The sequence below is a fragment of the Trichechus manatus genome, unplaced genomic scaffold (assembly GCF_000243295.1).
Source record: "Trichechus manatus latirostris isolate Lorelei unplaced genomic scaffold, TriManLat1.0 scaffold00006, whole genome shotgun sequence".
NCBI classification, from domain to species: Eukaryota; Metazoa; Chordata; class Mammalia; order Sirenia; family Trichechidae; genus Trichechus; species Trichechus manatus.
The window spans coordinates 10911726-10925822 of NW_004443942.1; the positions used below are offsets into that span (position 1 = coordinate 10911726).

Genomic DNA, 14097 nt, shown 5'->3' on the forward strand with positions numbered 1-14097 from the left:
GAACCAGCAGCAGAGGCTCTGGAGCAATGGGAATGACAGAGGCCCCAAGGGCCTGAGACTTAAGCACAAATGCTCGGGGGAAGGGGCAGACTTGAGAAAGCATCTTGCTCTACTCTTCCATATCATAGATGAGGAAACTGAGGTGCAGAGAGCAAGAAGCAGCACTAGGTTTGGCGCTTGGATCTTTGACCCTCTGGTTCAGCTCTCTCATTCGACCTGCATAAGAAGTTTAACAGGGGCTGTCTGTGGGTATCTGGAGGGTTTGAGTCTGAAGCCCATTAGAGCGAAAGGTGGGGGTCCTGGCTTGTGATTCTTTGGTGGGTCCTGCCAAGTACCATCAGAGGTCTAGATAAGAGATGAGCAAGAATAGCCTGAGGTTCACACCAGGGTAGCAGCACTGGCAAACCCCAAGCTTCCAGAAGCTGCCACTCTCAGATGGCCCTCGGCAACCAGGGAGGCTCCCAATGCCAGGACTGGAACTCGGTGCTCCTGGCACCTTGCTGAGTTCCAGTCCCAGCACTGTTTCTAATGGGCTGTGTGACCTCTAACAGGCATCTCACCGCCTCCATGGGCTTTAGAAGCTTTCTGCAAATTCAAAGAATAGATCTAGGAGGTCTTTAAGGGCCTTTCCAGCTCTAAATACCCACTGCTTTCTTTTTTTAAACTAAGCCCTGGCTTGAATTTAATTCAGTGGCTTCCCACTGTCTTTAGGATCAAGACCACAGTCCTTGCCAGGGCCAACAAGGAGGGCCTAGCAGGCTCTGGACCCTGCTTATCTCCCTACCCTCTACCCATACCACCTTCCCCCTTGTTCTCTCTACTCCAGATTCTTCTGGATCCTCTGTGGGAACTGGTCTGGGAAATACAAATGTCTGGAAACCAGACGCTCTGCTTCAGGGTGTAAGTCTCAAAGAAATTCTCACACAGTCCCAAAGGGATATGTAAGAGGAAGTTTACTCCTGGGCTATCTGTGGTGGGTGGGGTGGAGCCATCTGCGTGTCCACGCAAGGGACGTCAAATGTCACAGGCACACATCATGGAGCAAAGGGTCAGAGTACATACGGCATCACGGACGGATCTCAGAAACGTGAAGCTGAGTGAAAAGACTAATGAACACAATGAGATCCACCACAATACTATATACATGAACCAAAAATAAACCGAAACCAAACCAGCTGCCGTGGAGTCAGTTCTGACTCATGGTGACCCCAAGTGTGTCACAGCAGAACTGTGCTCAACAGAGTTTTCAATGGCTACTTTTTTGGAAGTAGATCACCAGGCCTTTCTTCCAAGGCGCCTCTGGGTGGACTGGAATCTCCACTCTTTTCGTTAGCAGCCAAGCCCAATAACAGTTTGCACTACCTAGGGACTCTAAACTAAAAATACATGCATATAGAACACCACCACCCATTTTGCAAGGGCACACAGAAACAAAAAGATACATGTTAAACTCATTAGAACAGAGAAGGGACATGGCAATGGGAGATAAAAGAAAATAAATGAATAAAACCAGACAGAAAAGTCAGGCTGAGAGGTGGGGCTGAGTGGAAAGGAGGCTTGATCTTTCAGTATCGGGCTGCTATATGCCAAGTTTTGTTTTTGTTAGGAAAACAGAATGGAGTGGGCAATTTGGAGCAGGCTTCTCATCTGTATCTTAAAAGGCAATGTGAGCCCAGCTGACTTCTGGGTAATCCTGGTTCAGACAGTGTCATGGATTGAATTGTGTCCCCCCAAAATAAGTCAGCTTGGTTAGGCCATGATTCCCAGTACTGCGTGGCTGTCTTCCATTTTGTGATTGTAATTTTACGTTAAAGAGGATTAGCGTGGGATTGTAACATCCTTACAGAGGTCACTTCCCTGACCCAATGTAAAGGGAGTTTCCCTGGCGTGTGGCCTGCACCACCTTTTATCTCTCAAAAGATAAAAAGGAAAGAGAAGCGAGCAGAGAAGGGGGACCTCATACCACCAAGAAAGCAGTGCCGGGAGCAGAGTGTGTCTTTCGGACCTGGGGTCCCTGAGCGGAGAAGCTCCTAGTCCAGGGGGAAGACTGATGAGAAGGCTGACAGAGATAAAAAGCCTTCCCCCAGAGCCGATGCCCTGAATTTGGACTTTTAGCCTATTTTACTGTGAGGAAATAAACTTCTCTCTGTTAAAGCCATCTACTTGTGGTATTTCTGTCATAGTAGCACTAGATGACTAAGACAGGCAGTCTAGTTCCTTCTCGGCTGATGACCTTCTCTGGTTTCTTAGCTCATTCAGTTCTTAATGACTCAGGATTAAACAAACAACACTGGGGTCATAATAAGCAGCCCCACCTGTCCCATGGGGTTATTTTCATGTGTGTGTGTAATTCCAAAGTTTAGAGAAGCAAAGTGATTCATCCAAGATCTCAAGCTCAAAAATAGCAGAGCCCAAATTCTGACTCCAATAATAAAGCATAAAAATGGCATGTAAATAAGACCTTATAGCTTACAAATCCCCAATCATATCCATTATCTCACTGAATTCTCACACTATCATGAGAAGATTGCTTTTTCCTTTTACAGTGAAGCAGGCCAATGCGAGGAGCGGTACAGTACAGAGTGCATCTGTGAGAGGCGAAGCCCATGGCCAAGGTGGATTAGCCAGTGAGCAAGGTATGCACAGAATTGCAGTAAGCCAGGTATGCAAGGGCTTAATTGTGTTTACTTACTAATCTGTAGTGAACAATTTCACATGGGCTTTACCATGTCTGGTGAAACTGTTCACTACAGACTAGTAAACAAGCACAAGTAAACCCGTGTGTACCTTGCTTATTGGGTAATCTGTCCCTGCCCATGGCTGAACCCTGAAGCCTGTCGCCCAATACAAGAGCAAACACACTCAGTACTGCTTCTAGACCCAGGAAGATGACCCCTGCCCTGGCGCTATGCTTTAGAGGGTCCTGCTTCAATCCTTCACTGGGCATGCCCCTCCTCATGGGTGAGGAGTCCACAGAGTCAAAGAGATGTTCCCACTTGGAACCAGTTCCTCCCTTTAGACCATAGTCTGGGTGCCCAGAACCCCAGAATTCCCTGCCTAAACAGGGGAATGTGTGGGTCTCTTCCCTGCCTGCTTTATGAGGGTATACTGTGCTGCTGTGTGTATCTCTAGGAGTGGCCAACAATGGCTGTTTTCAAAAGGTGTAGACGGAGCTTGGATGTGCAGGCTGGGGTAACTATCCACGTGAATGCCAGTGAGGCCCCTTGTGATGCTGGACAAGAGCCAGAGTGGGGACTGGCTTTCCTTATGTCCCGTACTTTGATACAGAACTCTGAGGAGTCAGAAATCTAAATTTGAACTTGGCCTTTAAGCTCATTCCAAACCAAACCCATTGCCACTGAGTCGATTCCAACTCATAGTGACCCTACAGGACAGGTGAGAACTGCCCCATGGTGTTTCCAAGGCTGTAATCTTTACGGAAGCAGATAGCCACATCTTTCTCCCACAGAGCAGCAGGTGGGTTCAAACCACCGACCTTCCAGTTAGCAGCCTAACACTTAACCACTGCACCATGAGGGCTCCTTTTTTAAGGTCATTACAAAGGTTCATTTGTTAAGGACAGACATATTTCATCTAAAAGTCTGTTAGCTTGATTTATAATTTTTAACTATTAAGACATTACACACACACACACCAAAGCAAACCAAATCCACTGCTGTCAAGTCGATTCCAACGCATAGCAACCCTATAGGAAGGATACAGTAGAACTACCCCATAGGGTTTCCAAGGCTGTAAATCTTTACAGCAGGAAACTGCCACATTTTTCTCCCACAGAACCACTGGCAGTTTCAAACCGCCGACCTTTTGGTTAGCAGCCGAGTGCTTTAACCACGGCACCACCAGGGCTCCATATATAGCCTGTATACAGCTAAGTTCAACATAGTTACAGCAAGAAAAACCAACGAACCAAAAATTTAAGCTACAAACGGTGAGTATTGTAAATAATGGGAAGTGGTGGGAAAAGAACAGGACATGGACTAGAGGCTGAGGGTGGGGAGATTCAGAAGAGGGAGAAGCTAGAATGAGGAGGAATATGAAAGTTTATCAAGAGGATACTCTGGTGGATTAAAGATGGTCCCAAATTCTTTTACTCCTCCTATCAAGAGGTAGCATCTATTTCCCTCCCCTTGAATCTGGGCTGGCTCTGTGACTGGCTTTGATTAATAAAATGGTGAAATGACACCATGTAACTTCTGCAACTGAGCATTACAAGATCTGAAGCTTTTGTTTTTGCCCCTCATGGGACACTCCTTCTTGGAAACCAGCTGCCATGTAAAAAGTCTGATTACCCTGAGAGCACCATGCTGTTAGGAAGCTCAAGTTAGCCACATGGAAGAAAGGCCAAGTGAAGGAGCACCAAGGCACCAGACATGCAAGTAAAGCTTTCTTGGACCTACTAGCCCAGCCCAGCCCAGTATCAAGTGAATGCAGCCGAGTGAATGGCCCCAACTGATGCCACATGGAACAGAAGAACCACGCAGCTGAACCCTGCATGGCCCTCAGAAACATGAGCAAATAAAATGGTGTTGTTTTAAGCCATTTGTTAGGCAACAACAGATAACCAAGACAGATCCTTAGACCTGAACAAAAGGAAAAGAGCTTAAGTGGAAGGATGAGTTTTTTTGTTTTTAAATATAAAGAACTTGCTTAGAGCTGAGGTGATAAGTCACTGGACCAGGGCAAAGGGAAAGGTGACAGCATCTGTCACTGCATATCTTAGGAATAAGATGGATGGCCATCTGTCTGAAGGGCTCGAGTATCAACCTTTGTGGAGGCAGAGAACTGGACCAGATGGCCTCTTTCTTCTGATTGCAAGGAGTCTCCTTCTAGTCTCATCACACACCCAGGTAACTCCCTAGGATATGAGAACTGTTTCTACTGTGGTGAAGGAAAATGGATGCTTATCTTCTCAGCAACTTTGGCCCCCTGCTCTTGCCTAACTGTGTAAGTAGACAACACCCTGCTGTATCTGTGCTGGCTCTGTGAGTTCTGTGTAGGGATTCACGAAAGATTCACAAAGCGACCCTGTCCACTCTGCTGTCAAAGGACTGACCTGGGACTTGCTGTCTGAGCCCTGGGAATGGGGACATGAAGATGCGAAGATTTTTCTGTTCACACTCCGTATCTTGGAACAACTGTCACCATTAATTGTCAGCTACCATTTATTGTTGACTGTGTAAGAAGCAATTTACATGCATTGACTCATTTAATCCTCACAAAACGCCTGTGATGATCTTATCATACCATCACCCTCATTTCAGAGCGAAGAACGTGGAGCTCAAAGCAGTCAGATAATTTACCTGAGGTCATGCTGCTGGTCCATGGCAGGGCCGGGATTTGATCCCAGGTCGTCTGCCTTCCCACGGCACCTGAGGCCCAGCTAGATAGGCTCCTGCCTCCATATCCGTCCTGATGTCTGAGAAGAATTAACCTCTACAATTGCTGATCAATGGGGTGCCTGGGTTAACCTACTTCTCTTCTCAATACAGTGGTATTTAATTAGGGTCCTTAGCACATCCAAATGATGCTTTGTTCTTCTTTATCTATTCTGAAGACTCAAGTTCAAGACAACTCGTTAATCCCCATAAATACCCTGAAATGCCTTAAAAGTCTTTAAAGAAAACAGAATTATGAAATAAATGAAGACAAAAAAAGATCAGCAGAACCTATACTGTTGAGTGTCGGTAGGCACAAGCAACATCTCAGCAATAGTATTATGTCCAGTCTGTCTTCTCTACGTATGCCTATCTGAGCTCCTGCACCTGCTCCCAGACCAGTATGAACCAGTATTAAGCATCAGACTGGGGGTTCTGTGAGAACAAGTGTTAGCAGATGGAGGACAAGGCCCCTTATGAGGAGGGTAACCTGCTCTTTAAAATGCTTTGACAGCAGGTTCCTAAAGACATGAACCGGGACCCCTGCTCATCCTTCAGGTCACAGCATAAAGGCTGCTTCTTCCAGGAAGACTTCCCTGACTCCAAGATAACTACACTATTGTTACATTCTTCCATAGTGCCCTGAACTCCTCCAGAGCAGGAATGATGTCTGTCTTGCTCCTCATTGTATCACAGGTACCCAGCACAGCATCAGGTACCAAGTGGATGCTTGATAAAAATCTGCTGAATCAATGAAAGGGTCAGGTAGCCAACTGGCCCTGTTGGCCTCTGTCCCAAGACCTTACCAGTGTCATGGTGAGACTCCTGTGAAAGCTCTGACCTCCCCCTCCTTTATGGGTAGTAGTTGCTGCAGAAGGATAACAGGTTTCCTCAATGCAGGCCTCCCCTTTACTTTATAAAGTGGTACCCAGGATGGACAGTGGCTTTTTGCTGAGACCTAGAACTTGTCCCTGGCCTCAGAGAAGAGCCCACTTTATACCAATATGATGCACAGCCTTGTGCCTAGGGCTGGGCTAGGGATAGCTTTCAAGGCACTGGACTTAAGATGGGGCATGTCTGCCTGAGCCACAGGCCCAAGAGGCCAGCTACTCCCACCAAACAGGCAATGGCCCACTGGGATCTTCGGTGTTCACTTACAACCTTGCATGTAGCTGTTGTTAACTGCTGGCGAGTCGGCTCCCAACTCATGGTTAACCTCATGTGCAATGGGATCAGACTGTTGTGATCTATAGGGTTTTCACTTGATGATTTTTCTGAAGTAGATTGCCAGGCCTTTCTTCCTAGTTTGTCTTAATCTGGAAGCACTGCTAAAACTTGTTTAGCATCATGGCAACATGCAAGCCTCCAGAGACAGATGGGTGGTGGCTGCGCATGAGGTGCATTAGCCAGGACTCAAACACAAGTCTCCAGCATGGAAGAGGAGAAATCTACCACTGAACTACCACTGCCCCTACAACCTTGCATAGACCTAGCTAAACCCAACACACATAAATTACAGGTGGCAGAACTGTCATGGCTCCAGCCATTGCTGTGGGAGCATCTTGTTCCCATGAGCACTGTTACCCTTAGACCTGGGCCCTGTGCTCTCACCACGGGGTAGGAAGTCCACGGGGCCCAGGGGATGTACCTATCGGGAGTCTATGATCATGTCCCCCTTTCTAGACCATGCTCTGTGTACCGGGACTCCAGAACTCCCTGCTCAAATGGCCAGAAGCCTGCAGGGGTTTCTTTCCCAGGTTCATCCTTGTGAGGGTAGCCACTGCCTCCTGCATGAATATCTTTAGGTTTGAGGGGTGGTCAAGGGACAGTATGGGGCCGGTGTAGACCCTGCTTAAGACACACAGATTGACATGCTCACATGGGCCCCTGCAGTGCAGGACTGAGCAGTGCGTGGTGCATAGTTTGGCGCCTCATTTGTAGTGGCCTTGGTCCCTGAAAATGTTAGGAGTGGGCCTGCCCATGAGAGCAACACTGGGTGCTGCCGCTCCACTCCCATACTGGCCATCACCAGCCCCACAATTGCCTCCTCTACCTCCTTCCCCCGAGGAGGCTGCTGGGTCCCAGGTTAGGCGTCCACTGGCGCTGGCTGGGAAGAAGGAGTAGAGGCCCCAGCGTCAGCAGCGTTGCCTGGTTTCCTGCAAATGTGAACACCTACACACAGGGGTGGGAGGAGTGTGAGTTTGAGTTTACAAGTGTACTTGGGTGACTGTGAGCGAGTGAGCAAGCAAGGAAGGGAAAACGAGAGAAATGAAAAGGAGGCTGCCCACGTGAAAAAGAATGTGTGCATGAGGGAGAAGAAAAATACACATGTGTACGTGTACACAGGGGAGAGAAGGCACCTGGGTGTATATGCAGAGCCTTCCACAGTACCTGGGAGCTGGTGTAAAGGAGGGCCTGGGAAAAGGAGAGAGAATGTCCGATGAGAGAAGGAGGTGTTGCTGATCTCTGTACTGTGTGAGAAGGGGGTGTGGTTGTGGGAGAGACTAAAAGAGGGACCAGAGAACAAGCAAGTGTGCTCATCTCCAGGGAGCATGTGGGTGGACGGCATAGCTAAAAGAGCCTGAGTGTGCAAGAGGAAGCCGGCATACAGGTGTGTAAGCCTGAAGGTGTGCTTCCGCCCCCGCAGGGCTGTATGACATGGAGAGACCCATCATGTGCCTGGGGGACAGCCTGTGGGTATGTGCGTGTGTGTGTGTGTGTGTGTGTGTGTGTGACAAGCAAGAACAAACACGAGCGTGTGAACACGTGCGTGGAGTGCTGGGGGCAGGTTTGGGAGCCAGTGTGCAGGTCCCAGGCAGCTGGTGCTGCTTAGGGGTGTTGGCAATGCCTGCGCATGTTTTCACCCCATCAATCTCCACCTGGAAGGGCTGTATGACCTGCCCAGCACTGGCTCAGGTCCGGGTGACCATGGCCAGGAGTGCTGGCCCTGTCGCCCTGCCTGGTGGTGTGTGTGGGAATGAGTGAGTCATCCAGGCATGGCTGGCCCTCGCTCCTCCTCGCCTCTCGCCTTCCCCAGTGGGGACGGCAGCTGGGTGGGAGAGAGATTACTTGAGGGCTACCTTTAAAAATTTTTTGATTATGGTAAAACATATACAGGAGTCCCTGAGTGATGAAAATAGGTAAGCGCTGTATGACTAACCAAAAGGCTGGCAGTTCGAACCTAGCGGTGCCTTGGAAGATAAGCCTGATGATCTGCTTCTAAAAGGTTACAGTCTTGAAAATGCTATAGAGCAGTTCTACTCTGCACACATGGGGTCACCAGGAGTCGGAATTGACAGCAACTAACTATAACAAAAACATATATAACAAAAATTTTGCCAGTTTAACCATTTTTAGGTGTACAATTCAGTGACATTAATTACATCCACCATGTTGTGCAAACACCACTACTATCCATTTCCAAAAGTTTTATATCACCTCAACAGAAACTCAGAACCTCTACACCAATAACTCCCATTCTCTCCTTCCCCTGTTCCTGGTAAACACTAGTAAACTTTGGCCTCTATGTGTTTATCTATTCTGGACATTTCATATAACTGGGATCATATAATACTTGTCCATCTGTGACTAACTTATTCACTCAGCATAATGTTTTCCACATTCATCCATGTCATTGGTTCATCCATGTATCAGAATTTCATGGCTGAATAATATTCCATTGTATGTGGTGTTGTTTTTGGTATGTGTTGGTTCAGACTCACAGCAACCCTATGTATGTATGTACCACATTTTGTTTATCCATCTGTCTGTTGATGGACACTTGGGTTGTTTCCACCTTTGGGCTACTGTGAATAATGGTGCAGTAAACGTACCCATATAGGTTTGAGTGAGGGCTGTATTTTTACACTATCATTGTGCAATTGCTTGCAGTGCCCATGGGCTCTTTTCCTTAAGACCCAAAATCCCAATTCTCTTGGCCTATCTGTATCTCTCAGTTACAGTTTAGGCTGACGAGCATTTGTGGAAGTCTATACCGGGCTCTAGGACCATCATATTTACAATGCCAAACCACTTCCCAATCCCCAACTATGTCCCTTCCTGGCTTCAGTTTTCTCCACGGCTCTCACCACCATCTGCCATACTGTATATTTTACTTATTTATTTTATTTATTGTCTCTTTCCATTAATAGCAAAAACCTACACAGTATTTGCTATGTGCCAGACACTGCTCTAAGTTCTGTCTGTATTAAGTCATTTAATCCTTCAACAAATTATACTTCCCTTTTTGTAAATGCAGAAACTCAGGTACAGAGAGTAAGAGGTGGAGCCAAGACTGGATCCTGAGTCCCTGCTCTTAACAGCTCATAATACTGCCTTGTGGGTGCAGGAAATCTTCTCAGTTGATTCACTGCTGACTCTCCTGTGCCTACAACAATGCCCGGCACATGGAGGTGCTCAATTAATAGTGAATGAATGAAGAAATGAGTGAATGAATGCTAGACATGGAGGACACAGATGAAACAGAGATGGTACCTGACTTCCATGGTCTTATGGAGGAAACAATTACTGCAATATTACATAAGGATGGCACTGTGGGAGTCTAGAGAAGGCACATAATTTGGCTGTTCCCTGGCAGGCGGGGCTTCCCAGAAAAATGACACAGAGGGGGACAGGGAAAGGACATGGCCAATCTTCTCCAAACTCCTCCCCATCCACACACACACCCTAGCTCTTCCTGCCTTACTTGACAGGGTATCAGAAGATGAAGGTGACTCTGATGGTGACAAAGGAAGCAGAACAGGGTAGCAGTCAGGAGCATGGGCTCTGGGAGGGATGTCCTAGAATGTATCCTCATTCTACCAAATATTAGCTAAGTGACCTTGAACAGACTGCCAAACCTCCTTGGGCCTTGGTCTTCTCATCTATAAGATGGGAATAGCAAATGATACCAACTTCACAGGGTAGTGGAGAGGATTACATGAGATATATGTGTAAAAGCTTATAGAACAGTGCCTGGTACAAGGAAGCAAATGTGCCAGCTCCAACTAAGATGACCATTACTCCTCTTCCATTCTACAATGGCTGATGCTTTTGCGGGGGAAATGGGCAAGACGGTTAGAATTAAACATATTATTTTAGCTGCTTACTAATGCAGCTTCTTCTCTGCTGTGGCTTCATCCCATTTTCTAGAAACAGCTCAAAGCAGGACTTCTCTGTGAAGCATCATCAGGGTAGAGATTAAATCTGTTTTATTCATCACTGTATGTCCAGCACCTAGTACAGTACCTGCCACATAGTAGGTGCTCAATAAATATTTTATTGAATGAGTGATTACATTTATTGATTCTCTTAGTCCTCCGGTGCAGTGGTTAAGAGCTCAGGCTGCTAACCAAAAGGTCAGTAGTTTGAATCCACCAGCCGCTCCTTGGAAACCCTAAGGGGTATTTCTACTCTGTCCTATAGGGTCGCTATGAGTCGGAACCGACCTGATGGCATCTAACAACAACAACAGTCCTGTTGTGAGGATAAATGTTCATTGTTGTTGTTTCCATTTTACAGATGAGGGACCGGAGGCCCAGCAAGGGTGACTTGTCCACAAACACACAACCTGTAAGCAGAACAGCCATACTCTGACTCCAAACCCCACGCTCTTTCCTCCACACTATGTGACTCTCTGGACTCCTAGACATCATGTCCTATTTTCTGTGGATTTTTTTTCCAGCCAGCAGGGCCATCCCTGATTGTAGAATCATCTCCAAATTCTATGACTCACATGTGAATCACAGAACTGTTTAATAGTTGAAAGGGACTTTTGATGTCATCTAGACCTCCCACCCACTGTGGAAATTTCCTCTCCAATGTCTACCTAGCCATTACTTGAATGCCTCTAGTGATGGAGTACTCATTTTTCCCCCTCTTGAATTACAAGTTCTATGGCTGGATCACTTTTAGAGTCAGAAAGAAAGTTCTGCATCCTTTGGGCCAAGAGGCTCCTCTTTAATTTCCATATATTGGGCTTATGCCATCCTCCTAAGATACACAGAACGAATTCACTGCCCCCTCCACAAGGCAGCCTTTCAGATATTCACAGACAGCTCTCACATCCATTTAGAGAATTCTTGTCTCAAGCTGTTCCTGGTCCCCACAATGACTTCTCTGGTGAGATAGTATCCATCCTAGACCATCTCTGCATACTGTCCAAATAGGTGTCCTCTAGGTGTTTTGAGCAATGGCACCCCCTACTGGAGAAGGGGTGAACTGCAGCAAATGCCTCAATCCTCATTTGGATCCCGGCGGAGCTTCATCAGTAGCTGGGCCACAGACACATGGTAATAACCACTTATTTTAAAGAGTAATTGCTTTAGAATCATACCTAGTTGCTTTCAATGGACACTGAAAGAGTGGCACGTGAAAATTCTTGCCAATCGCGAGATTTCTGCCAAGCTACAGGTTTGAGACTTCAAAGTTAGAATTCAAAAGGCTGCTTTTTTAACAAAAAGGTATGGAAGGATAGGTATAAAAATGTATGCTATTTTGTAAGATTATGGAAATTTTTCTTTTTTTAATTGTCTTTATTTTCTAATATTTCTACAATGGATATTTTTAAATAATACTAAAAACAAAAACCAATAAAAACTTAAACAACCAAAAACTTCCTCCCTTTACTCCTTCCAAGGTTGTTTATCTCCACCTATGTATTTGGTCTACGACTTGGAGATGCTGCCACCTCCTGGTAATGGCTCCTTGGTGACTAACCGCCCATGGTCAGACAGCCAGGCTCCCCATAGGTGTGGTCGACTACATGCAAGCAGACGATTTTACCCTCACAGCCAGGTTTCTCCACATTGTCCCTCCCACCCTTGGTTTATGCCACATTAAAGTTATCTGCTTGTGTTTTCTAATCCTACCTCTTGAGTCCCTTAGGTCCACCCAACACATCACCGATCAGTGGTCATGTCCCTATCAGTCCCAGCTGTTCCCTCTTCCCCCTTCTCTCCACTCCGCCAGCGCAGCCTTGGCTGCCTGCTCTTCCTCTACATGAGCCCAGAGAAGCTCCAGATGATAACAGGTCAGAAAGACGTCAGGGCTTAGAAAAACAAATCCCCGTTTAAATGAAGACCTACGGACCAGCTGAGTCACTCCTCTCGCATGAGCTCACCGCTAACCAGCTTTACCCCAGCCCCAGTGTCAGCCTGGCTCTCTCTCCCTCCACGCTGAGCTCTGGGGGACAGCTGGGTGCTGGGAAGACTCACCCGGCAGCCTCTCACTCCAGCACATGTCCAGGGCCCCTCCCTCGGAGTCATCAGCAACGTAGTTCTCTTCTCTCTCTCACTCCTGCAGCAGGATGAAAAATGGGAGATGATGCTGTTGAGCCGGAACAAGGCAAAACCCCAAGCAAAGATAAAAAGCCTTCCTCTCCTGCACTCTGCGTCTGTTTGAATGCCACCACCCCACGAAGGGGACCTGAGGAAAACAACAACCTATTGACGGGTTGAGCTGCAGAGGCGGGAGCAGAATTTTGCAGGTGTCTTCCATGTGGAATCGGCAGCAGCATCACAACCATCATCATCACCATTATCTCCACCATGGAAGGAGGGCTTACAATGTGCGAAGCACTTTACGAACTTTATCACACCCATTCCTCATCATGACCCCATGCATTAGGGATCACTGAACAGACACAGAGAGGTTAAATAACTTGTTCATGGTCACACAGGGTTTGGGTTTCACATTATGGTCTAGGAGTCCAGGCTCATGCTCTCACTGCTGTGCTGTTCTGTCTCCGGGTTACTGTGGGTTGGAGCCATGTGTGAGCGTGGAGAGGAGTCTGAGTCACACACAGTCCTGTGTCCAGCTCCCCAAGGCCTGCAAGTGCACAGTGACTGTGGGGCTCCCCATACAAGGTCGCAAGAAATGGAAAGTGGCATGCAAAATTCTCCTCCAGAAATTGCTAGAATAAGTATCTATATACATGTTTTTGCATAGTCTCAATGTTCTATTTCCTTTAAAACTAGAAAACCCTCTTTCTAGTCCATCAGGGCACCTTACAGGACTGTACTGGGGTCTGTCTTTTCTCCTTCTCCCAATAGGCTGGAAAAAGGTTGCTGGAGATCAGCCAGACTCATGAAGTGACCGTGGAGTAGAGACATCCTGAAAGCAACTACACAGCTCACAGAGGCTTTCCTCCTCTAGGAATGGCCTGAGACACGGGCATGGGCTCCAATGGCCCCATCTGCCCTTCATGTCTCTGACCCCGGCAGTAGCTGACTGATCCAGGGGTAGACACACAAACCAGGTTAGGCCAATCAGATCCTCTCTCCAGTACATTTAAAATGCATCCTGAAGGGCCTAGAGCCGGCAGTTGCCAGCACTGAATCATGGAAACTGCAGTGCCCTCAAGAGAAGGTCTTGAACATCTACTGCCCAGGGCCTCAGAGCTATTTTGTTCCCACTTGTCCTGAGTTTGGATTGGGCAACATGTTCATCAAGACCATGAGATTCCAAGGTTCCTTCCAATACATTTCCATACTTTAGCTTAAGCCAGTTGGATTTGACTTCTGAAGTTGGCAACCAAAAGAACCTCAAATAAAGTCTCACTAGCATCATACTAAAGAGCCCTGGTGGTGCAGTGGTTAAGTGCTCAGCTGCAAACTAAAAGGGTGGCAGTTCGAACCCACCAGCCACTCCATGGGAGAAAGATGTGGCAGTCTGCTTCCATAAAGATTTACAGCCTTGGAAA

The 14097-nt window shown here is 47.1% G+C and overlaps 1 protein-coding gene across 1 annotated transcript in view; it reads right to left on the reverse strand.

Moving 5' to 3' along the window:
• The window catches only part of PTPN5 (protein tyrosine phosphatase non-receptor type 5), a 59869-nt gene that overhangs the window by 22679 nt on the left and 23093 nt on the right, over window positions 1-14097 (reverse strand). Inside the window, exon 2 of the mRNA XM_004369832.1 lies at window positions 12611-12683. Coding sequence (XP_004369889.1) covers window positions 12611-12683 — 73 coding nt within the window. The remainder of the gene's footprint in view (window positions 1-12610; window positions 12684-14097) is intronic.